The 23990-nt window shown below is 58.3% G+C and overlaps 1 protein-coding gene across 2 annotated transcripts in view; it reads left to right on the top strand.

Moving 5' to 3' along the window:
* Window positions 1-23990, top strand: part of TBCD (tubulin folding cofactor D) — a 124178-nt gene that overhangs the window by 68617 nt on the left and 31571 nt on the right. For both annotated transcript variants that reach the window (XM_047758406.1, XM_047758405.1), the window contains exons 14-17: window positions 2426-2582; window positions 11485-11542; window positions 14747-14776; window positions 17841-17926. In XM_047758406.1, the coding sequence (XP_047614362.1) occupies window positions 2426-2582; window positions 11485-11542; window positions 14747-14776; window positions 17841-17926 (331 nt within the window). The remainder of the gene's footprint in view (window positions 1-2425; window positions 2583-11484; window positions 11543-14746; window positions 14777-17840; window positions 17927-23990) is intronic.

Raw genomic sequence — 23990 nt, 5'->3', positions numbered from 1 at the left:
AATTGCTGCTGTCCAGTGGACCGATAAATTGGGACTCGGCAGTTCGCATCCAGATTTCCCTCGGGCTATAGCGTTGCTGAGCGGTCTTCCCCGCAAGTGTCCCGGCAGCTGGGAGAGGTGGCGGTTTTAGAATCTGGCGCAGCAGTGACACCACGTTGATATGATGCCTCCCCTCGAGGTGCCACAGCCCGTTAGTTTTGACAGGTGTCGGGCCCCGCACGGGCTGCCTGTTAGCACAGAGTGACCGTGAACAACGGTGGAAACGAGGCGGCGTTCCGAAAAACAAGTGTTTCTCTAGCTGAGACGAGTGGAGACCAGTTGGAAGCATTACAGGCTTGGTCTCCTTCGAGTTGAGATCCCTGTAAAATCACGAGTAGATTTAGCTCCTTTGTTGGAAACGGCTGCGGTGGTGCCCCTGGCTTGGTTTGGCGTCCGCATGTCTCTGTGAGCCTCAGTGTTGGGAGGTAGTGGGAGAGACGGGTATTCTTGGGGAAACCGGAGCTTATTTGTTCCCGGCATGCTGACTGCTGGAGCTTCGGTGGCTCCTGGTGCTCCTAGGGTGCAATGCCAGGAAGAGAGGCCTCCCGGCCTTTGCAGGGGAGCAGTGGCCAAGCTGGGGTGGTGGCCCCGGGGGCTCTCGATAGAGGGAGATGGGGGTGCGGCTCGTGCTCTGCTCTGCTGAGTGGGCCTCTTTGTGACCGGAGGCTGCGAGAGGTGGTCCAGCAGTGACGGAGGGGAGATGCTGGGCCTTGGGGACGGGATGCTCTGCAGTGGCCTGGCTGCTGGGGGGCGGGGCAGGCCCTGACTGGACACAGGGAAGCACCGGGCTCGCCCTGCGATGACACCGCGTCCTGACCTGGGTAGCTGGATGCACAGCCCATCCTCGGTCGTGCTCCATCACTTGGTGTCCCTGGGCCTGCTGGTGACCTGAGAAAGTGGCTCTGCTCTGGTGCAGTGGCGCCAGCCCCTCTGAGAACAGGTTCTCACTTTCAGACACCAGGGTGCTTTCTGGCAGTATGATTGCCCGCTTGGGATCAGTAAACTGGACTGGTAGCATTTTCTTTAAGAAAATTTAATTGAGTAAGACTTAAAAAAATTAATATTCTGCCTTTGAATTGGTATTTGAAAATTTCCTGAAGGTTGTTTCTATTTTTCTATTGCTTTAAAATTATTTGGTTCATTTATAAAATTAAACTCCATTGCACTTCTAAAACCCTATCCATGAAAGTTATGCATTCAGTTTTTTCTTTTTAAGAAATTTACATGTTCTTAATACGCAGACCCTTCCCAAGCACTTTAAATGCATGAAGCTGACAAATTTAATCAATAAATAGGGTATAATTTCAGCTCCTGCAAACATCGCAGTACTCTTACCGCATGTCAAAGTTCTTTCATCCTCTCAGGTCACAAATTATGCACTGTTAAAACTCAGACATTTTTATTTTTATTTTATTTTTTTGTCTCTTTGCTATTTCTTGGGTCACTCCCGCGGCACATGGAGGTTCCCAGGCTAGGGGTCCAATCGGAGCCGTAACCACCTGCCTGCGCCAGAGCCACAGCCACGCGGGATTCGAGCCGCATCTGTGACCTACACCACAGCTCCCGGCAACGCCGGATCCTTAACCCGCAGAGCAAGGCCAGGGGTCGAACCCGCAACCTCATGGTTCCCAGGCGCAGTCGTTCACCACGGCGCCACGACGGGACTCCTCCACATTTTTAAATGGAAGCGGAGGGATAGTCTGTATGTGCTTCACGCTCTCTTCAGCATTACCGAAGGTTTAACTGTCCGGGTTGTTTTGAAAGTTAGCACGGAAGTAACCGTGGGCTGCTTCACTTTGTCATCCTGGCCCTCAGTCCTAGAGCTTGGTGAGGGCAGTGACGCCCTCTGAGCGGAGTCAGTCCCCCTGGGCACTGGGGTCCCCTCCCCCGAGCTTGCTCACGCCGCGGCCACCGCTCTGGGCCAGAAGCCCGGCTGCCGTGCCTGGGCCCCTTGACCGCGGCTCCCGGGCTGCCTCGTGGGAAGGGGTCCCCGGCGGGGTTGCTCACCCTCCGCCTGCTCGCTTGAGCCACTGGCCCGCCCCCGGCTGTGGGCCGTGTCCGCGTCCCTTGGGTGGGGGCTTGGCAGGCATGTCCCTGCCGTTCTCTAGGAGCTGTCACTTCCTCATGTCACCTTGGGGCAACTTGTAAGAAACATTTTCACCTGAGTGGAGCTGCTGGACTCGAGCTTCCCACGCCGGGGTCCTTTCTGACCTGGCCGTGTGTTCAGGGTGCCTTCGGGTGGGAGCCCGAGGGTTGCTTACCCCCCGCCTCTGCGGGGCCAGTGCTGGCTGCGTTGCGTTGCATTGTGTTGCAGCTCGTGCACCTTCTTTGAAGCCCCACGTGCTGCCGCAGGGCCCTAACTCCCAGCCTCTGTCTCTGTGTCCAGTGGTCCCCGTGATCCTGAAGGCGCTGACCTACGAGGAGAAGCGGGGCGCCTGCAGCGTGGGCGCCAACGTCAGGGACGCCGCCTGCTACGTGTGCTGGGCCTTCGCTCGCGCCTACGAGCCTCAAGAGCTGAGGCCCTTCGTGGCTGCGATTTCGAGGTAAAGCCTGTTACGTGGCTGTCTGAGCTTCGTGGGCCCCTGGCAGCGTTGGCTCTCCTGCCCCATCCAACCCGCACAGCCTCCTGAGGTCAGAAGCCTGTGCTGTCCGGCTTCCTGGGGAGAAGGGCCGTGGAGCCCACGCCCACCACGTGGCTGCGCAAGCCCCCCTTTAGGGTCTGATAGTTCCTGCCTTGGAGAGTGCAAACAGCTGTGTCCCTAGCACAGCGGAGCTTTCTTTTCTACTCGATGAATTTTATTATGTTTATCGTTGTGTAATGGTCGTTACAACCCACACAGTGAAGTTTTAAGTTCAGTTTTACTCAGCTCTGTCTCCTTTGGGACCGAAGTCCGTCCTTTTTTTTTTTTTTGTCTGTTTGCTATTTCTTTGGGCCGCTCCTGCGGCATATGGAGGTTCCCAGGCTAGGGGTCGAATCGGAGCCGTAGCCACCGGCCTACGCCAGAGCCACAGCAACGCGGGATCCGAGCAGCGTCTGCAACCCACACCACAGCTCACGGTAACGCCCCGGATCTTCAACCCAGGGACAGGGATCGAACCTTCGTCCCCGTGGACACTAGCTGGGTTTGTTATCGCTGAGCCACGACGGGGACTCCATCTTCGGTGCTTTCTTTTTTTTTTTTTTTGTCTTTTGTCTTTGTTGTTGTTGTTGCTATTTCTTGGGCCGCTCCCGCGGCATATGGAGGTTCCCAGGCTAGGGGTCCAATCGGAGCTGTAGCCACCGGCCTACACCAGAGCCATAGCAACGCGGGATCCGAGCCGCGTCTGCAACCTACACCACAGCTCAGGGCAACGCCGGATCGTTAACCCACTGAGCAAGGGCAGGGACCGAACCCGCCACCTCATGGTTCCTAGTCGGATCCGTTAACCACTGCGCCACGACGGGAACTCCGAAGTCCGTCCTTTTGACTTGAAGACAAAAGTCAGCTCTCCGCTCTGGCTGTTGGTTAAGGAGCTGGAGGAGGGTGCTGAGCACAGCGCAGCCTGGGTTCGTCCTGGCCCGTGATGCGCACCCGAAACGGATTTAACGTTGTGCTCGGGCCCTGGGGGCTGCCTCTCAGAAAGGAGGTGCCCCGAAGAGACTAAGGGACCCCAGGTCTCACGGCGGCCGCGGGGCCATGCTGTCCTGGCAGCTCCCCAGTCGTCCCCACACCCCTCTTTCTGAGCACACCTAGCACCTGGGGGAGGCCCCCGGGGTTTCACGGCACCGACATCTCCAGGGTCTGAGGGGCCTGAGGCTCGCTGAGCGCCGGGCCGTGTCTCTCCAACCTGATCCGCCCATCAAGGGGCCTGGGCAGCAGCCAAGGGAGCTCAAGTGCTGCCCAGGACGCTGTAAACGCATCCGCTTCCTCCTGGTCTTGTCCACCTTGCGGCGGGAGGGCTGCGGGCTCGTGGAGGTGCTGGGGGGAGGTCTGAGGCCTGGCTGGCGGAGCCGGGGCTGCCTCCTGTGCCTCCGTCCCCCCCACCCCCACCCCCCATCCTGGGCCCGGCCTGTTGCTCTGCGAAGGGGAGGCTGTTTGCTTTTCACACAGCTTCAGGGAAGGCATGGCCGCCTGCTTCCTCGCCCTGCTCTGTAGTGTTTTGGAAACGATCCTCCAGGCTCCCCCCGGCCCCGGCCCCGTGGTGCACGGAGCTTCCCCCCAGGGATCGAATCCCAGCTGGAGCTGCAGCCTATGCCACAGCTGCAGCAACGCTGGATCCTTAACCCACTGCGCGGTGGCGGGACGTCCAGCACAGCCTTCTTTTTCACATAACGTTTGTGGCTGGGGGGCTCTGGGTCCCTCCTTTCTCTGGGGACTCTTTTTCAGCCTCGTGGGAGCGGTACGTTGAGAGTGGAAGGGTTAGCAGGGGGACAGGGCTGAGATGGGCGGCCGCCACTTGTGCTGGCCTCTGCTGTGGGCAGAGGCTTCCTAGTGCCCTGTAGGTGACGTGTCAGAGTCACAGGGCCTTGTGGCTCCCTGGGAGAGGAGGGTTGTGGGCGGCCCCGAGCCCTGCGACCCTGCCAGCACGTGGGCTAGAGCAGAACAAGCAGAAACACCCACCCCGCCCCGGGGGGAGTTGCTGGCAAATGCCACGCCGGCCTGGGTTCCCGGGGTGTACGGCCCTCCTCGGATTCCCGTCTGGTTTTCACGAAGGCTGCAAAGTACCCTCCTCCTCCTGCCCAGCCCCTGTACTGGTTATGCAGAAAGGGAGAGGCCTGGCACCTGGCAGGGGAGGGCTTGGGAGGGACCCGAGACCCCGCTGGGTGAGCCCCTGCGTCCCCTGTTGGGGTGAAAGTGACTGCTGATCTGCCTGCGGCCGGGGCCTGGGCTGTGCCCTTGCCCAGGGGTTCCAGGGGACCCGGCCTGGGCTTGGGTGGGGTGGAGGCGGGTGGTCAGGGCACCAGCCTTTCTGAGCGTGAGGTGCTGAGCACGAGGGCAGATCACAGCTACAAAGCTCATGTGCTTCTCTTGGTCCTTGGAGGTCGGTGGAGGTCAAGTTTCCTTGATTCTTGGGCAGGTCAGGTGATGATGGTAAATTCACCCACAGGGGACCCACCAGCGGCCAGGGGAGCTTGGTGCCCCCGCCCCCAGCCTCCTTGTCTCCTCAGTGACCCTGAGTTAGAGCCTCCTGGAGCCCCCGCCCCACAGCTACCTCGTCCCCACCGTGACCCCGAGTCAGTGCCGCCTGGAACCCACTCAGCAAGGGCCCTCTTGCCTCTTCCTGCTCCCACCCCAGGCCTGGGTTGGCCTGTGCCCTCTAGGGCCGTGCCCGCAGCTCCTCCGGTCCAGTTTGGCAGGTTCTGAGGAGCCCGTGTGCCAGCCCTGCCCAGTCCGTCAGATCGACATCCCTGGCGGGCGGGGAGGGTGGCTGCAGTGAGTCACGGTGCCAGGTGAACCTGCGGGACGCTGCTGGTGCTCGCCCGCCTGCCCGCCTGGGAGTATCGGTTGGGGTGTGTCCTTCGAGACCTGCCTCCCTTGGTTTATAAGAAGCGGCCACATTTTAATTGTCAGCTTTTAGGCCCATTATTCCTGGCACGTGATCAGATCTTGATATCATTAACTAGGCTTTCACAGACTCTTCTCTGGGGGAGGCCCTGTGGAAGAAGACAGCTGGGGTCAGACCACTTCTGTACACGGGCGGGAAGTGCCTGGTGAAAGGAAGCAGGGCAGTGGTAACAGAGACGAGGCAGGACTGGGCTCGGCCCAGAGTGAGAGGCCAGCGGGTCCTGCCACCAGGCACAGGGAAGGCGCCCAGGGCCAGCCGCTGGCCCCCTGCAGGGACCCCGAGGGGCTGTCCTGCTGCTGCTCCTCTCTGCTTTATAAACATCAGGAAGGAGTTCTTCAGGGAGGTTTGATGGTTTGAATGCGTGTTGGTTGATTCTGAAAACTTGTCTTTCCTAAGTGTTAAACACAGACCGATTAAGGGATGGAGTAATTACTTTGCGGAAAAGTAAAGAGGGTTCCTGAAAAGCCAGGTGTGATTCAGGAACAGTGAGACACAGAGGTTAAAATGGAAGCGGCCAGCTTGTATTATCTAGAAGGTACCTTTTCACCAGCAATCAGAAGCCAGTTTGCAAGAAGAAAAGGAAAAACGAACCCTCGCTCTGAACATGTGCGTTGGTTGTCACCTTCCAGCGATTTCCTCACCTGAAACTCTTTTGTAAGCCGAGCTCCCATTGACACCAACCCCGCAGGGCCCCTCCCGCGCCAGGGGCCCTGCCCGACCCAGCCTGGCCGAGCCAGCCGGGCGAGCAGGGTGGCGAGGGCAGCGTCTGGGGATTGGCTCCCAGATCTCTTCCTCGAGGGCAAGACTGTCCTGAAAAATCAGGAAATGGCAGGCATTGCTCAAAGCTACGTCTTGTTCCCACTCGGCATTTCTTGCTGGCAGACATCCGGGGGGCACCATAACCTTTTTGTCTTTCAAGAAAAGTTAGCTGGTGGCTGCTGACCAGTGTGTCCCCTGACCACCTGCGGGCTCCCCCAGCCTCCAGCGCAGCTCTGCCGGGACCGCAGGGCGCCTCTTAGAATTGAGGGGGGCGTTCAGCCACCGTGGGTCTCGCAGTTTACTCCAAAAAGGCCATGGATCGCGAGGAAGTTATCAGTCCGAATTGCAGAGTTTCACCTTTGAAATGAGAAGTTACTCTTACTTAGGGTAAAATTGTATTTTGTTTTTACTGCTGCAGAAAACTGCCCAAACTAACAGAAACGGAGTTTGGGGTGAGAGGTGCTGTTAGCTGTACCTGCTGAGAGCCCAGCGCTCCGAGCTCCGTGCGGGTCCAGGCACGCGGACAAGAAAGAAAGTCCCCGCTCTTTGGCCCAGACCGTCTCCCCGTGTGGGAGATGCTGGTGAGGCGGCCCCTCAGCTCGGTGGACGCCCCGGAGCCACGGCTGATCCCGCCAGGGAGCCTCCCCGCGGGTGGCTGGCCCGGGCCCCCCCGCTTGTGTTTGACCAGCGTTGTCGCACCTGCTTTTATTGGACTTGGACTCGTATGTCTGGATGAGCCAGTTTCGTCCTGCAACTGTCATTATTCTGTGACATCAGAATAATGTGAAGGGTTTGGTCCAATGAAAACAGGATGTTAGGTTCATAGGTGGATGCACAGTGGGCTTGTTGAACTCACCCGAGTCCCGGTTTGATTAAGAGCTGGGCCTTTTAAGTGGTTTTGTTCTGTCTGTCCCGCTGTGTTCCGAGGAGTTTGGTAACACGCGGGCAGGGCATGGGTCAGGTACACACTTGCAGATGCAAAAGCGGCCGAGCTGGGCGCTGGGCGCGCCGCCCCGAGACTGCAGGGCAGCGGGTGCCGACCGTGGAGGAGCAGAGGCGGCCCACGCGGGCCGCCTGTTCACGGGGCCTCCCGAGACCCTCGGCCTCTCAGGAGTCGTTACCCTGTGGCCAGAAACCCTAGGATCTGTGCTGCGGGACCCGGACCCCGAGGCTGAGTGCCCTGGTCACTCACTACTGAGTGGTGGCTGTGGGAGGGCATGTGGGAGGCGCTGGAAGGAAGTGACACACACGTGGTGAAGCTGGGGATGACCCTTCAGCGCAGGCGCCTGTTGACTTAGCCCTTGGCTCCACGTGGTGTGAAGGTTCAGACCTGAAGCCGGGCCCCCAGGCTGACCTGCCCGGTGCCAGGCGGGGGCAGGAAGCAGCCCTGGGGCTTGGCCTTGTGGCCTTGGCTGCCCAGGAAGAGGTGGGTTGAAGTGGGGCTCAGCCTGCTGTGGGCAGCATGGTGTCCACGGCCAGGAGGCCCACGGGTCCGAGGAGTTGCTTCCCTTAGCTGTGACCTCGCAGGGCTTGTGGTGGCCTGCAGGGTGGCCAGTGATTTGGGGTATCTTCTCTGTCTGTTCCGTTCTCTCCTCCGTAATTAGTGTTCCATAGTTTAAAAATTATAATTTAGAACAAATAAGTTGACAGGAAATTTCAAGAATTCAGTGTCACTTGTGGATTTTTGTTAGTATTGGTTGGACCTAGAATCAGTCATGTTCACATTTTTCTTGTGTCAGATATTGAAGAGCTGAAATTCTTGGTTAGTTAGTATGGTTGGTTAGTATCTCTTCCTAGTGTGTATACAATATTATGGATTAACAAAAAGGCATTTATTAGTATGCAAATGTAATACTTAAATTTCCATAAATTATGAGAATATACTTAGAATAAAATAGCAAATGTGTTTTTGTTAAGAAGAGCAGTTGTAAAAGTTTTAGTTATTGAAAGATCACAGTAGTATGTCTTGATCCGTTTAATGATTTCTAAAATTTTGTTACCAAAGCCATTACGATGTTGAAATGGAATCAAATAATCCTTTTTTTTTTTTTTTTGGTCTTTTTGCTTTTTAGGCCTGCACCAGTGGCATATGGAGGTTCCCAGGCTAGGGGTCTAAGTGGAGCTACAGCCGCTGGCCTACACCACAGCCACAGCCACGCCAGATCCAAGCCACATCTTCGACCTACACCACAGCTCACGGCACCGCCAGATCCTTAACCCACTGAGCTAGGCCGGGAATCAAACCGGCAACCTCATGGTTCCTGGTTGGATTCGTTTCCACTGCGCCACAACGGGAACTCTGGAATCAATTCATCTTTAAATGGTCTGCTAAATCAAGTCAGATAAATTTTCCTTTAATGTTAAGCCTGGTATTTTTTTAAAATCTCATTTTGGCTATAATTTGTAATATAGTAAAGAGTTGAGAGAGGGAAAAGAAATAACTTTCCATCAGTGGAGTTTTGCTGAAATTACTTTCAGCTTCAACTAGTAAAAGGACCCCCAACACTAAGACTGAATCTTTAATTTTTTATTTTTTCTGAGGCAAGGGGAAGCTTTCTTCTTTGGTCAGAGAACGGAGAGGAGCAAGTGGGCTCCAGGCACAGCCTCTCCCCCAGGTCGAGAGCTAGGCTGCCCTGGTGGGGCCTCCTCCACGGGCTGGGGACCCAGCTCTCGCTGCTCTCGGCTCCACATGAGGTGCTGGGCACTGTGTGTGCCCGTGGCCGGCGCTGCCACCACGTGGAGTCGTGGCGTGGAGCGCAGGGCTTCTGCACGTGGCCCTCCGCGCTGAGGTGTAGACGCAGCCGTTTCACTAGGGCACCTCCGACCTGAGATGCCCGGTTCTTCTGCCTGAGCCGCGGCAGTGCGATGGGCGGTGGAGGAGCTGTGGGGATGAAGGCGGAAGCCCCGTTTCAGGAGGACGAGGGAAGGGGCCAGGTGGGCATTTGGTTTCCTTTTTTAAACTTGATCGTTCTTCTTCTTAGCATAATAGCCGAAAGGTCACCTTATAGTTGAGTCAGGTCAGAATGTTGCAAGACAGAGAGGATAAGAAAAAGAGTGGAGATGCTCACACACACTGGGTGTGAGAGAGAGCGTGAGTGTGCAGAGGGAGAGAGCTAGAGCGCGAATCGTTTAAAAGACTCTTCAGTGTCTAGTTGCTTTTCAGAAAACTTAATTCTGAGCTAATTTTGGACTTAAGGAAGAATTGCAGAAGAAAAGCACAGTTCCCACCAGCCCCCCGGCAGCTCCCGAGTGTCGGCCTCTCACTGCGCGGCTCGTGGGGCCGTGCCCCCCGCCCCAGGCTGCTGTCCCAAACTCACTGTGGGCAGGGTTGGCCTCGGCCAGCCAGGGGAGGGCTGCGAAGATAGCGTTTTGCGTTTGTTTGCTTTTCCTTTAAAATAACTGAGAGCGTTGGGGACTGCTGTGCGCGTGGGCGCCTCTCCAGTTCTCCCCCCGGTGCCCTCGAGGACCGCGCGTGGCCAGAGGTGGTGGCTCTTGCACAGGTGCACGTACCCTCCGCTTTTTAGACCTTTCGTCGGCGTGGGCTCAGCGTGTTTCTTTCACCCTTGGGCGGTTGTCTAACGGGCTTGGTTTATTTTGCTACTTCACAGGGGCTTCTGTGCTCTTTTTAATGCTTTTTGTGTGTCCAGCAGGACAGGCTGGCCTAGGCTTTGATTTCCCCTCGCCCGGCCCTGCATCTTCACCTCCGGGCATTGGCGTTCCTCTCGGGGAGAGCAGTGTTTAGGATCCGGGACCTGGGTGCCACTCCCGCTCCGCAGGACACCCGGGTTCCAGCCCAGCGCCGGCCCAGGGCCTCCCTCTTCGCCCGGCTGCTCCCCTGGGTGCCTCGCTCGGCAGCATCCACGCACGGTGGTTTCCGAGGCGCTCGCCCGCCCAGAGGGGAGGGGGCCTGTGTGCCCGCCCTGCCTGTCGCGTGCGTCGCTGTGACACGGGCACGCTCCCTCGACCATCGGGCGCCCCACTTCCTGGTGGTTTCCCTCCTGTCCGCGCGCAGGAAAACTCACTCTCGCCGCGGCAGCTTCCTCGGGTCGGCTTCCACGACCTCAGTCCTGAACGGAAGGCTCCGTCACCCCCGGCCTCCCTCCCTCTGCCCCTTGTCCCCAGCCACCCCCCAGCCCTGCCCACCGCCGGTCTGTGTCCCGTCCCCCTCGCGTTGCCACTGCCCGGAGGTCTGCGAAGGAGACGGCGCGCAGGGTTCTGACTCTGGCCTCTGTCGCTCGGTGTGCAGCTGAGGGTCCTCCGTGTTTTCTCGCTGGTGTGCTCGTTCTTGTTGCCCAGGAGCGTTTCAGCGTTTGGGTCCCACTGGGCTGGAACCACGGGCTCCTGGGCCTGGTTCGACTGGAGCCCGCTGGCAGAATCCGATTTCTGCCTCCGCCGGCTTCTAGAGACCCGCGTCCCTGGGCTCGTGGCCACGCCCGCACCTCGGAGACCAGCAGTGTCCGCGGGTCCTCCCCGGCTGCACCTCCGCCCTCCCTCCTCCACCTCTCAGCCTTTGGGGTGACCCCCGCCGGCCAGCATCACCTCAAAGGGGGCTGCCTCTGCGCTGCAGCCCCTGCGCCAGGCAGCGCGACACGTCGTGGCTCTGGGGAGAGGGCGGCCGTCCGGCACCGGGGGTGTGGAAGGGCAGGGGCCACTGGTGGGAGCAGCGGGCGGGTGTGGACGTGCCCCGGGGTGTGCTGGGGGCGGGGGGTGTGGGGGCAGAGCAGGGAGCTGGGCGGCGGCCCTCTGGTCACCTCTGTGTCGGAAGTACCCTTGGTTGGCCGCGTTCTCCCCGGGCTGCCCAGAGAGGCAAGGTCGCAGGCGAGACTTGGAAACAGCACGCTGTTCTGCCTTGTTTGCTGCTGTCACCGGAGGGAAGGGGGTTTCAGCGCAGCCTGAGGGCTTCCTTCGTCCTGAGCGTGGTCGTGCCTTGGCCTGGGAATGGGGCACCTCAGAGCTGCTTTTTGGGGGTGGGCGCGGGGCTCCCCGCTTCTGCTGCCCCGAGAGGAGCGGTGCACGCGGCCCCCTCCCCGGGACCTTGCGGGTTCTCAGGGGAGTCGTGGAGGGAGGGGCAGGGGGGTCAGCGTCGCAGGTCTGCCGAGAGAGCCGCGTGATTAACTGCTGTCTGCCTCTTCCTCCCAGCGCACTGGTGGTCACTGCCGTGTTCGACCGAGACGTGAACTGCCGGAGAGCAGCCTCCGTGAGTCTCCCAGCTCTGCTACTTCTCGCGAGGGGGTGGGCGGCTCGGACCCGGGACCCACTCCCCCCGGGGGTGGGGGGATGGGGAGTGTCCGAGGGGCCACAGCTCAGGAGTGGGCTGCCCCCCATGGGATGCGCGGGCCTCACTCTGCCCACCGATTCAGAGGTCGGAAGTGGGTTTTTAGGCGTCGGGAGAGGAGTGGATGCCAGTTCTGGGGCTTGATGGCAGAAGGTGCCGCAGAGGCTCGGGCAGCGGTTGTGTGGGTTTGTGGGTGCAGGAAACTGAAGCATGGCCGCTCTGCGGTCACTCATCCAGCTCTGCACCTACGCTCTGTCCGCTCGTCTGTGTGGACAGAGACCGGGGAGGCGCTTCCGCTGTGGCATCTCTGCAGCGCCAGGACGCGGGTTCCATCCCTGGCCCCACCTTGGGTTAAAGGATCTGGCGTTGCCTCAGCCTCACCCTGGACTCGATCTCTGGCCCTGACCGTCATCCCTGAGGGCTGAGCCCTCATCGCCAGGGTGAAGTTTCTCTTAGCGCGAAGCTGCTTCCTCGTAGAGCTGTGGTTCCCGTTCCTGCTCCCGGGACCCCGCTCGGGGACTGTGCTTGGAGAGGCAGTGGCGCGGAGGGTCAGGGGCCGTCCTTTCCCTCTGCCTCCGCCCTGTGCCGCTGGCCAGGTGCTGGGAGGCCTTGAGGTGCGGGGCTCATGCCACCAGCAGCCCTGGGACAGCCTTTCTGTCCTTCCGGAGTGTCGGGGAGAGTGGCAGGCTGGGGGCCAGCTGGTTGTCCTGGCGAGCTGCCTCTGAGGTAGTGGGAAGACGGCGGCGAGGCCGCTGCTCGCTGCCAGCTGTCGCGCTGGGTGTGTCAGGCGGCGCCCAGCGGGCTCCCCATGTGTCGGCGCCCCGGGGAGGCGGGCCTGACCTGAGACGGACGTGCTCACGGCCCGCGGCGGCGAGCTCCCAGGGCCGGGCCTTGACCTCTGCCCCTGACTTCGTGTCTGGCACTAAACCCTGCCTCACTTTTGAGGTGACGGGGGCCTTGGGCCACGGCCTTGGCGACTGGCCCTTCCCCAGAGCAGCCCCCACCCCCACCCCGGGCTGCGCACGCGTTGTCAGGGCCTCCGCGTCGTCTCTGGTTTGGGAGTGTCACGCATTAAGCTGCTGTGAACCTCCTCACACGGGGCTCAGTGTGAGCCTGACTTCGGTCTCCCCGGGGAAGATGCCAAGAACACAGTTTTGGGTCTCGGGGGAGTTGCCGGCGTGGTTCTGCGGGAAAAGGCCCTGCCGGTTTCCGGAGGGGCTGCACCGGTGGCCCTTCCCGCCCCCCGGCTGGCTGTGGTCGGGCTGCCCGTGGCCTCGCCAGCGTCTGCTGTGGCTGCTCCGCCTAGGGGTATGGCGTCCCTGCCTGGGTTTCGCCCTGGCCTCTCTGGGGGCAGTGATGCTGCGCCTCTCCCGCCGTGCGTCCCTCCTGCTTCCTCTGCCGAGGGGCCGCGTGGCTGTGGGAGGGCAGCCCCCACCCTCGTCAGCGCTTTTGGCTGGCCTGGGACTTCAACTGCATTGACGCAAGGACAGACGGACAGGAGGCAAAACACAAGCTAAGCCACACCCTCGGAGGCCTCATTCAAATGGGACCCCTGAAGGGACCAGAGCAGGCCGTTTGCGTATCGTTTTTAGGCCGAGAAAGAGTTGTCTGTGAGGACTGAGCGAGGGCTGACGGAGAAGTGACTCAGAGTGTTTCCTCACTGGTGCCGAGGACGCCTTCTGCCCGGGAACAGGCAGGCGCCTTCCCGTGGTGGACGTACTTCCTGCTCTTGGGGGCGAGGGGGGAGTCAGAGCGGTGCTGTTTTTTTTGTCTTTTTAGGGCTGCACCCGTGGCACATGGAGGTTCCCAGGCCAGGGGGTGAACCTGAGCTACAGCTGCTGGTCTACACCACAGCTCACGGCAACGCCGGATCCTTAACCCACTGAGCGAGGCCAGGGATCGAACCTGCACCCTCATGGATCCCGGTTAGGTTCGTTAACCCGCTGGGCTCCTGTTGTTTGCCTTTTAAATGACGTCACCGGGCAGTAAGCGTGCTCCAGATGGCACCGTGTGTCACGTACGTTGGCATTGCATTCGCTCTCCACTGCCTCTTGGTTGTTGCGTTTTTGTTTCTTGTTTCAATGAATTTATTGCAAAAGGTGCAGAATGGTACACAGCGAAACTCAAGTCTCCCTGGTGCCAGCGTGAAGCTGTACAAAGGCCCTCGGGGAAATGCCCCCCACCCTGCCGCGTGCAGTCTTGGAGGCAACACCCGCCAACACCTGCCAGAGGGTCGGGGGCGGGTGCACATGTCACATGGTCTCCACGTGCCATTGTCTGGGTTCCTTGGGTGCCCCTGCCTGTGCCCCTCCCGGCGCCCGCAGGTGATGGCGCTGAGGCAGAGGCGAAAGCCCTGCGGGTTACCATCTTGCTCCCAGGAAGCTCCTACCCTGACCTCTGCCCTCTGACCTGTCCCTGGCAGGCGGCGCATGGCGATGAGGCTGTGCTGCACACCCTGCATGTGTGATCAGCGTGGCAGGAAGGCCCAGCTAAGGACACCTCGTTCTTAGTTGTTTTGTTGTTTGTTTTTTGGCCACATTTGCAGCATGTGGAAGTTCCCAGGCCAGGGGTTGAACCTGTACCACAGCTGTGGCAGCACCGGATCCTTAGCCTACCGTGCCACAGGGGAACTTCCTAAGTTAGTATCTTGACCTTCTGAATGGCCCTGCTCTGGGCCCAGGGGCAGGACGTGGATCCTGTCCACGGCAGGTCCTGGGGAGAGCAGCCTGGAAGACCAGGCACCGCAGGCCAGCGTCCTGTGAGCTGCCGTGGTGAATCCCCGGGAGGATGGTGTGGGTTCGGGGCTCCTCGTGACCAAGCGGGCCTGGGCCTGTTTGGCGTAGACCCTGGCCCGAGGCCCATCACTGAGAGCTGAAGGCCGCGCGTCAGGATGCGTCTGATGGAATAAATCTGGATTCTTGCGATGTGGTTTTGAAGAGCACCAGGACATGAGAAGAGAGAGGGAGAAGCCGCCTTTGAGGCGCTAACTGGCCAGCAGTGAGGACCTTTGTTTAAAACAGTGAAGCCGTGGGTCACGTGTCCTGCACACGCCGGGTGTCTGCGCGTCGTCTCTGGCGTCGGCTGGCACAGTCCTAACGCACCGCTCTCTGTGCTTCTCTTTCTCAGGCCGCTTTCCAGGAGAACGTGGGGAGACAGGTACGGTTACTGTTTAAAATCCTCATTCCTGAAACTTCCTGTAGGTGCAGAGGTGGAAGCAGTGAAGCTTCAAGCGTAGGTGAAGAATTTACCTAGAAGGAGCTAACACTTCACGTGGCGTCTTCTGGTTAGATTCACCCCTAACGCGGCAGGTGAGCGCGGACCAAGCTGGGACAGTTGGCAGCTGTCTCGCAGGAGACTGGCTGTGTGTGAGCCAGGCCTCGGCGCCCGACGCATTGCCAAGGGCCCTCCGAGGACCCCAGTCGCCATGGCCGGGAGAGGTGTGGGTGGTGGAGCCCGGCTGGACAGGGACAGAGGTGTGGCCCCTGCCCACCCCCACGCGCTGGCCACCCCCAAACCTCTCATCGCCGGTCAGCCTGGGCTGGGGGTGTGGCCTTTGTCCCCAGGTCATTCGTGCTCTGGGTGACAGTGACCTCCTGGGGCGTACGGCCAGTCTGGAGGCCAAGGGGCCAGAGGTGGGTCCTGTTTGGGGAGATGCCAGGAGAGGGGTCTGGGCTGGAAGTGAGTGTGTCCTGGCATGGGAGTCAGCAGGTGACAGCAGGGACAAGCGGTGACGAGCTTCTGACCCTTGGGGCCCTGGAGGCAGGAGGCAGGGTGTGGGAAGCCCAGGCGGGGGGCCACTCGGCAGATGGGCGAGGCGGGTGTCCGCGAGAGAGAAGGTCTGCATAGACTTGTAATTTGATTCTAAGACTCCTGCTGGTCGTGTGTGCAGGGACTGCCCATCGGGCGCCCCAGAGCCCGGCAAGGTCCTCGCAGCCAGGCCAGCCTTGCTGATGAGCCGGGGTCTGCTTTCCTGGTGCTGGGGCCACAGTCTCTGGGTCTGTTTGCCATTCCTGGGCCACCAAGAGCCAGGGTGAGGCTCCCGGGGGTCACGTTCAGTGTGTGATGGAAGCCCTCCTGGGAATGTGGGCGCTGGGCACGACAGGCACCCCGTCCACACGGCCGGGTAGTGGGGAGGGTCCCCCAGCCCTCGGTGGAGCAGAGAAAAGGGGTCAGGGCTTCAAGCCGGGCCAGGTCTGTGGTGGGCACTGTGGAGGGGTCACTGAGGTGAGGACGCCTGCCTGGGTGGCCGACCTGCTGACCTCCGCTTGAAGGCGGCAGCGTAGCCCGTGGGCTGCGAGGAGAGTGGCTTAGCAGGAGGTTCCACGGCCCGTGCCAGGAGCTGGGACCTGCGCAGGTGGAGGGGCTCGGCTGCGAGCCAAGGGCGCCAGTTCCAAACGCGGCGTTGAGGCTGAACTGATGCCCCGTGGAGCCGGGACTTGGTGTCCTTGGGCATCACCTGGTCCCACCTGCCTGGAGCCCTGAGGTGAAAGCTGGGCAGTGACGGCCAACCCCAGAGGGGACGAGCTTCCCTGTGCCGGGTGGGCAGTAAGCGCACCCACAAAGGAGGGAGGCGGACGGGGGAGGATGTGGCAGGGTCGGGGCCTCGGGCCCAGATCCCTGCCTGGTGGGCACTGCGGTCAAGAGGGGATGGCTGGAGGCCGAGCCAGGGAGCCCAGGCCACCCAGGGACAGTGGGAGGGGGGCCGTGGGGCCTACCGGGAGGTGAGCGGCCAGGCGTCTCCCGCGCTCACGTGTCTGTGGGCCCAGGGAAGCCAAGCCGTGTGTGAGAGACGCGCCCTGTGGGCCTGTGCGCCGCGTCTCCGGAAGCCTGGGAGCCAGCGAGGGTGGTTCGGCGGGTCCGTGGCCCACGGCAGGCGTCCTCCGGGCTCCTGGGAGCCCACAGACCCTGACCTTGGCTCAGGAGGCACTTGAGAGGGGGTCTGTTTTTGGGGCTCAGGCGTCCCTGCCCTTGGCTATGGAGGCACCTTGGGGAGAATTGCCAGAACCAGCCACCTCTGTTCCTTCCGTTCCTCCTCGCGGGGATGAGCTGTCTGGACAGAGACGTGACGCTTGGATGTCCAGTGGCGAAATGACCGGGAGGGCCTAGGGCGCCAGGAGGCGTCGGAACGCTGGCCGGGGGGCGGCAGGCTTGGGCGGTGGAGCAGAGGGCGCAGCGGCCTTTGCTGGCTCAGCCTCAGGCCAGCGTGGGCGGCACTGGGGTCGGGCAGGAGTCCCCCCCACCCTGGCACGGTCGCCCCTCTGGTGGCAGGGCTTCCCCTGCACTGAGCTGTGTGGGCTCGAGGGCCAGACCTCTGGTCCTGACCTTGTGTCCGCACCAAACCCGCTGGGCTCTGCTGACAGTTTGGAGTCGAGTGTCGCTTACCCGGGAGCTGGTTGTGCGGGCTTGTCCCCGAGGTTGGGGCTCCGTGGAGACGGCGTGGGAGCTCAGCAGTTTGTGGGTCCCTCTGTCTGGGGCGTGGGCGTTGCCTGTTGGCCACTGGCTCAGAGGGACCCAGGCCTCCCCACAGCTCCCGAGGCTGGAGACAGCAAGGCCTTCATGCCTCAGTCGAGAGCTTGTCATTGCGTCCTTTCAGAAAACTGTTTCTCTTGTTTTCCGTTTTCCACTGTTGTCACCAGAAGCCGTATCGGTAACAACTCGCGGGCTTGGGCCAGCACTTGGGTGTGGGCACCTGGCCCCCGCACCCCCGTTTCAGAGTCGGCTCCTGGGTGCCGGCCGCCGGGCCCCCACCTGGTGCTTCCCAGTCACGTTCTTGGTTATTCTCCCGCCAGCCGTTGGGGGGTGGCTCTCGTCCAGGATTCACAGCCCAGGGAGGTGCCGGCCCCTCCAGGGGGCGCTGGGGTTGGGTCAAGTGAGAAGCCTTAAAGCTGCCGAGACCTGCTGTCTTTTTGCGGTGTGCGGTTTAAGGAAAGGTCTTTTATGACATTGTAAAGTTGAAATGCTAGAATTGTCAGGAAAAAAGTCTTTTAAGTGGTTCAGAGACTCTTCGCGGTGTCCAGTTTAGAGAAGCCGTCCGCGAGCCGACCTGACCTGCGCGTCCCTGGGCGAGCGCGTCGTGGCCATGGCTTAGCTGTCAGCTTGTGTCCTGCCTCTCTCTGTCCGTAAACGCAGCGTGTCTGCAGGTGGTTTCTGCACTTTGAAGAGGCCTCTGCGCCTTAAAATCTCTCGTCTCTTTCTCCCCCCACTTGACCTTTCCCATCAGGGCGCTTTCCCGCACGGGATTGACATTTTGACGGCCGCCGACTACTTTGCTGTGGGCAACAGGGCGAACTGTTTCCTGGTCGTAAGGTAAGCTCTTGGTGCCCATTCTAAATGCGGTGTTCTCTCGGAGTCACAAACCACCTCCACCTGCTGGTTTCTTCATCCTGGAGGGGCTGCTGAGAGTAGACATAACGTACCTGTGGAAAGGTAAAAACCGGATTGAAAACTTTTTCTTTTTTTTTTTTCCCCGTTTCTAGGGTCGCTCCCGGGGCATATGGAGGTTCCCAGGCTAGGGTCTAATTGGAGCTGTAGCCATTGGCCTACGCCAGGGCCACAGCAACGCGGGATCCGGGCCGCGTCTGCAACCTACACCACAGCTCTCGGCAACGCCGGATCCTTAACCCACTGAGCGAGGCCAGGGATCGAACCTGCAACCTCATGCTTCCTAGTGGAATTCGTTAACCGCTGAGCCACGACGGGAACTCCCGGGATTGAAAACTCTTGTTGAACCTTTGTGTCCCATTAATGGGACAGAGTACATAGTGTACGGTTCCACTGACATAAAACTTCACGAGGTGCAGATAAATCCAGAGGGACAGTGGCGGGTCAGGGCCGGCCCGGGGGATGGATGGGGCGGGGGCCCGTGCTCGGAAGGGGCGGCTGGGGGAGGGGGTGCGGGCCTGTGCTCGGACGGGTGCTCACTTTTTAGAGCCGAGTTAACAGTTTCAAGAACATGTGTGGTGCTGACAGTTTTCCCCCTAAGCCGGCCTATTGCTGTAGCGGTGTCTGCCGAGAGCTTGCTCGTTGGCGCAACGGCCACCAGCCAGACCTGTGCGCTGCCTCTCGGGGCCGCTGGGCTGCTGGAGCTGTGAACACGGGGAGCTTCTCGGCGCGAAACCCACCATTGGAAGTGACTGTCCTTCTTCTGTTCCGGTAAAACAGTGTTTCCCAAGTTGAGGGCATCTCGAGGTCGTTCACGGGATGAGTCCGGAGGAGGTCGTTGGGAAACATGTAACACCCCCGACTGCGGTTCGCAGAAGCCACCTCAGGCCGGTCATCCACGGGCGCTGGCTCTCAGTTGCTGCCCCGTCCTCGCAGCATCCCCTGGGTTCTTAAGACAGAGCCCTTTGTTAAAAATCAGATTCACCGAGTTCTCCACTTTTACGCATGTGGTTTACATGCAGTAAAACTCACCAACTTAAAACGCGGGTTTTGGCAGATATGTAACCCCTGCTGCAATCAACAGAACATTCCAGAAAGTTCCCTCGCACCCTGACCCTGAGCCACCTCTGGCCCTGCAGCTGGTCTCCTCTGGAGCTTGTGGGAACAGTGATGTGGGCCGTGGGCTCCCTTCACTGTGTCCCTGTCCGGCCCTCCGCGGGCGCGCTCCCAGCCTGTGGCCCTTGGAGGCCTCGGTCCCGCTCGGGGGCTGGAACGCAGGCCGGAGCGCAGGCCGGAGTGCAGGCCGGCGCTGCTTCCAGCGGAGGCCGAGGAGCAGCCCCGCCCTTTCCGTTCGTCTGTCTTCTCGTAAATTTCCTAGCGGGTTGCTGGTGTCACAGCCCCGCGTGCCCCCTCTAAAGATGCCTTTTGTCGTCTTTGGCTTTGGAGTCCTTTGCTTTCCGATCCCCAAACTTCTTCACACTAAGGAAGCGTCGGAGGGACGTGTGCCTCTTCCCTCCTGACTCGGTGAACAGCGCGCTGTCCACGCGGTCAGCTGAGTTTTGCTTCTCCGTCTCCCGCTCTCCACATCCGGCTGGTGACCTGGTCCTGTCCCTGCTGTGCCGTCACGAAGGCCCTGGGGACGTTGGCTCCGGTCCTGTGCACTTGCGCCGGCGGGGCGGGGCCTCCTCGTCACACCCCCGCCCACCGCCCCCGTGGCCACCCACGCACCCACCCACCCTGCCCTCCTCCGCCTGCCACGCAGACCCTGAGCGCTCAGCCAGGGCGCTTCCAGCTGTGTGGCTTCGCCAGGGTCACCCGCTAGTTTGCGCCAGAGCTGGAACTAGCCCTCCGGTGGCTGAGCTCCGTCTGGTTCTTGCCGTGAGCGCTGCTTCCTCTGCCTGCTTCTTGGAACCCTGGGAGGGGCACGGTCCTGGCCTGGGGGTGCCGGCTGTTGGCTGGTGCCAGCAGCCCTGTTTCGGCTCCACTTCCAACACCTTCCACAGCGTCCACTGACTGGGCTTTTCTGGTGTGTTTCCTTGTGATTCTTGCTCAGGCTGTTTGGTCATGTTTAGAGGGGCTCCCACTGCTGAAAAAGCCTCTGCTTTTCTTCCCCTCGTGTCCTGAGCAATGACTGCCCTGACTTGGCTCTCCCGACCTCACACCCTGCAGCACACGCAGGCCTGCCTGGCACCCGTGCTCCTTCGGTACACGTAGTGTGCCCCGTGGGCCCTGGACAAAATCCTGTTTCCCTTCTCGGCCGGCTGGGCCATCGGCCCTGCCTGGCAGCTGCCGAGCAGCGTGGGTGGTGGTGAGGTCCGCGGTGGGTATTGGCCACAGGCGGGTTGAGAGTATGTGCAAGCGGTCGGCTTCCAGAGAGGCGTTAAGGACAAAAGGGCACCTCTGGGACACGCGGTACATGAGCGTGACAGGAAACCGAGAAGTCGCAGTGGGCGTTTAGGAAAAACCAGGCACTGGTTCTCCCCTGGGGGCCTGTCAGCCCAGTTGGTTGTGTCTTTTAGAGAGTTCGTTTCATGTGCTTCCTTCTGCCCACCTGAGGGTGGCACGCAGCGCATGACGTTGGAAGCACTTGGGTGCTCATCGGCGGGGGGCCGGTCTAGCGCAGGCACCCTGGGGACGCTGCGGGTCGGGTCCAGGCCTCGGTACGAAGGCGAGTCTCGGGCTGATGTGCTTCCCGCTGCACGGGAGCGTTCCCGGTATCCCGCGCTGAGGTCGAGTAGGTGTGCAGGCGGTGGCAGCATGTCCAAAAACAGCACACATGCCTTCATTTAAAAATGCCTCATTGCAGGAGATCTAGGCTGAGTGTGGCGGAAAGGAGGCTAGATTAGAAGAAGGAGTCCAGGGGTTTGAGAGGTGTTGTGGTTTTAAGAGAGCGTGGAAGAAGGGTGGCTTAAGAAGGCCAATAGAAGGACTGGAGCTCAACTTCCCTCCTAAAAACAACAAAATTCACAACTAAAGGGCTGAGCACTCTCCACCCAAATGGACCGGAAACCTTAAAAAAGATGCCCTACTCCAGAAGACAAAGAGGAGGCCACATCAAGAGGTCGGAGGGGTGATGTCGCGATATAAACAACCCCATACCTCCCGGGTGGAAGCCCCACAGACTGGACACTGACTGGTTCTCAGAGACGCACCTACAGGAGTGAGAGTTCTGAGCCCCACATCAAACCCTCACGTGCGGGGATCCGGCACTGGGAGAAAGAGCCCCCGGAGCATCTGGCATTGAAGGCCAGTGGGGCTGGTGCACAGGAGCTCCACAGGACTGGGGGACGTGGAGACCCCATTCTTAAAAGGCGCACACAGACTTTCGCCTGCACTGGGTCCCAGGGCAGAGCAAAGTCTCCATGGGAATTTTGGTCAAACCTGACTGTAGTTCTTGGAGGACATCCTAGGAAAACAGGGGTGAACATGGCTTGCTGTGAGGGAGGGACATTGAAAGCAAAGCTCTCGGGAATATTCAGCAGCTGCCTTTCTCTGGAGGGGGCCATTTTGGGAAAATCTGGCCCCACCCGTTGGTCAGCTGCTGAGAAGCCCCAGGGCAAACAGCAACCCAGGTGGGATCTCAGCCCCGCCCCTCAGTAAACAGACTACCTAGAGACCCTCAGGCACACAGCGGCCTCTAGTCCCATCCAGAGACTAAGCCCCACCCACCAGAGGGAGTAGAATCAGCTCCACCTACCAGGGGGCAGGCATCAGCCCTCCCATGGGGAAGCCTACAGCAAGCCCCCCATACCGACTTCAGCCACAGGGGGGCAGACATCAGAAGTAAGAGAGGCTACAACTGTAAGAAGGTCACCACACCAAAAACCTATAAAAATGAAAAGACAGAGGACTATAACTCAGATGAGGGAGAAAGGAAAAACCCCAGAAAATCAGCTAAGTGATCAGGAGATTCTCAGCCTCCAGGAAAAAGACGTTAGACTGTTGACACTGAAGATGATGCAAGACATTGGAGATAAACTGGAGGCAAAGACGGATAACTTACAGGAAACACTGACCAAAGAGATACAAGATATAAAACTGAAACAAGAAGAGATGCAAAATACAGTAACTGAAATAAAAAACTCACTAGAAGCAGCTAACAGCAGAATACAGGAGGCAGAAGAAAGAATAAGTGAGGTGGAGGACAGATTAGTGGAAATTACGGATGCAGAACAGAAAAGAGAAAAAAGATTGAAAACAAATGAAGAGAGTCTCGGAGAACTCTGGGACAACGTGAAACACACCAACATCCATACTATAGGGGTGCCAGAAGGAGAAGAGAGAAGGAGACAGAAAAAATATTCCAAGAGCTAATAGCCGAAAACGTCCCCAACATGGGAAAGGAACTACTCACTCAAATCCAGGAAGCACAACGAGTACTGTATAAAATAAACCCAAGGAGGAAACCCAGGGAGACACATACTAACCAAATGGGCCAAAATTAAAGACAAAGAGAAAATACTGAAAGCAGCTAGGGAAAAGAAACAAATAACAGACACGGGAATCCCGATAAGGTTATCGGCAGCCCGATAAGGTTATCTTGGCAGATTTTTCAGCAGAAACTCTGCCGGCCAGAAGGGAGTGGCATGATATGTTTAACGTGTGATGAAAGGAAAAAACCTCCAACCAAGATGACTCTACCCAGCAAGGCTCTCACTCAGATTTGAAGGAGAAATCAAAACCTTCTCAGATAAGCAAAAGCTGAGAGAACTCAGCAACACTAAACCAGCCTTACAACAAATACTAAAGGGACTTCTCTAGGCAGAAAAGAAAACACCAGCAACAGGAAACAAACGTTCCACAAATGACAAGGCTCACCAGTAAAGGTATATATACAGTAAAGATACGAAATCATCCATGCACGATTATACCACCAAAATCAGAAATCATAGAAGAGGTGGGTACAAATGCAGGACACTGGAGATGAACTTGCAGTTAAGAGAACAACAACTTAAAACAACAATCTCATATACATATAGACTCTTGTATCAAAACTTAAGAATAACTGCAAACCAAAAATCTACAGTCGATACACAAACAAGGAATCTCTGGAGAAGAAGTCTATCTCATAGTAAATAAGTGCATAATCCACCATGAAGGGGGTCATTTGACATCATTCTTGGAATGCTGAAGTCTTCTTAGATCTGATTCTGATTTCCTCTCCATTCAGGAATTTATGATAATTATAATTAAATAATGCCACTGTACAATTAAATAATACAGTTCTACAATTGTATTATGAATAACCATTTCTCTCCATGGTATAGTATAAGGTCTATAATGTCTTGTTTATCACATCACCTAGAATGGTGTAATGCCTATACTGAAGAATCAATAAGATGTAACAAATTGTGAGGACATATTTATATAGTTACACTGTTTTTTAACCAATTTATGCATTTTATTTTTATTTTTTATTTTTATTTTTTGGCTTTTTTTGCTATTTCTTGGGCCGCTCCCGCGGCATATGAAGGTTCCCAGGCTAGGGGTCGAATCGGAGCTGTAGCCACCGGCCTACGCCAGAGCCACAGCAATGCAGGATCCGAGCCGCGTCTGCAACCTACACCACAGCTCATGGCAACGCCGGATCGGTAACCCACTGAGCAAGGGCAGGGACCGAACCCGCAACCTCATGGTTCCTAGTCGGATTCGTTAACCACTGCGCCACGATGGGAACTCCCAATTTATGCATTTTATATTTTACTTATTTTCAGAGGGTGTATTATTTTTGTTATTCTTACCAGTTATTCTTTTTATTATGCTATATAAAATATTTAATGGTATACAGGCTTTCTTCTTTATAAATTTTAGTTGCACAATATACACGATTTTAATATAATGCTAATATTTAAAGAAAAATTGAAATGTAATAGATAATACTAAATAGTAAAGATGAAAGCCATACAAAATGGGATAAAGCGTAGAATAAATTTCCTATTTGTCTCAGCATGTTTTCCATTCCACTTCTCCAGAGGGAGTCACCTAATCT

This window comes from Phacochoerus africanus, chromosome 14 (genome assembly GCF_016906955.1).
Source record: "Phacochoerus africanus isolate WHEZ1 chromosome 14, ROS_Pafr_v1, whole genome shotgun sequence".
In the NCBI taxonomy this organism is placed as follows: Eukaryota; Metazoa; Chordata; class Mammalia; order Artiodactyla; family Suidae; genus Phacochoerus; species Phacochoerus africanus.
The sequence above is the reverse complement of the archived record's forward strand: the minus strand, read 5'-3'. Positions and strand labels throughout refer to the sequence as shown.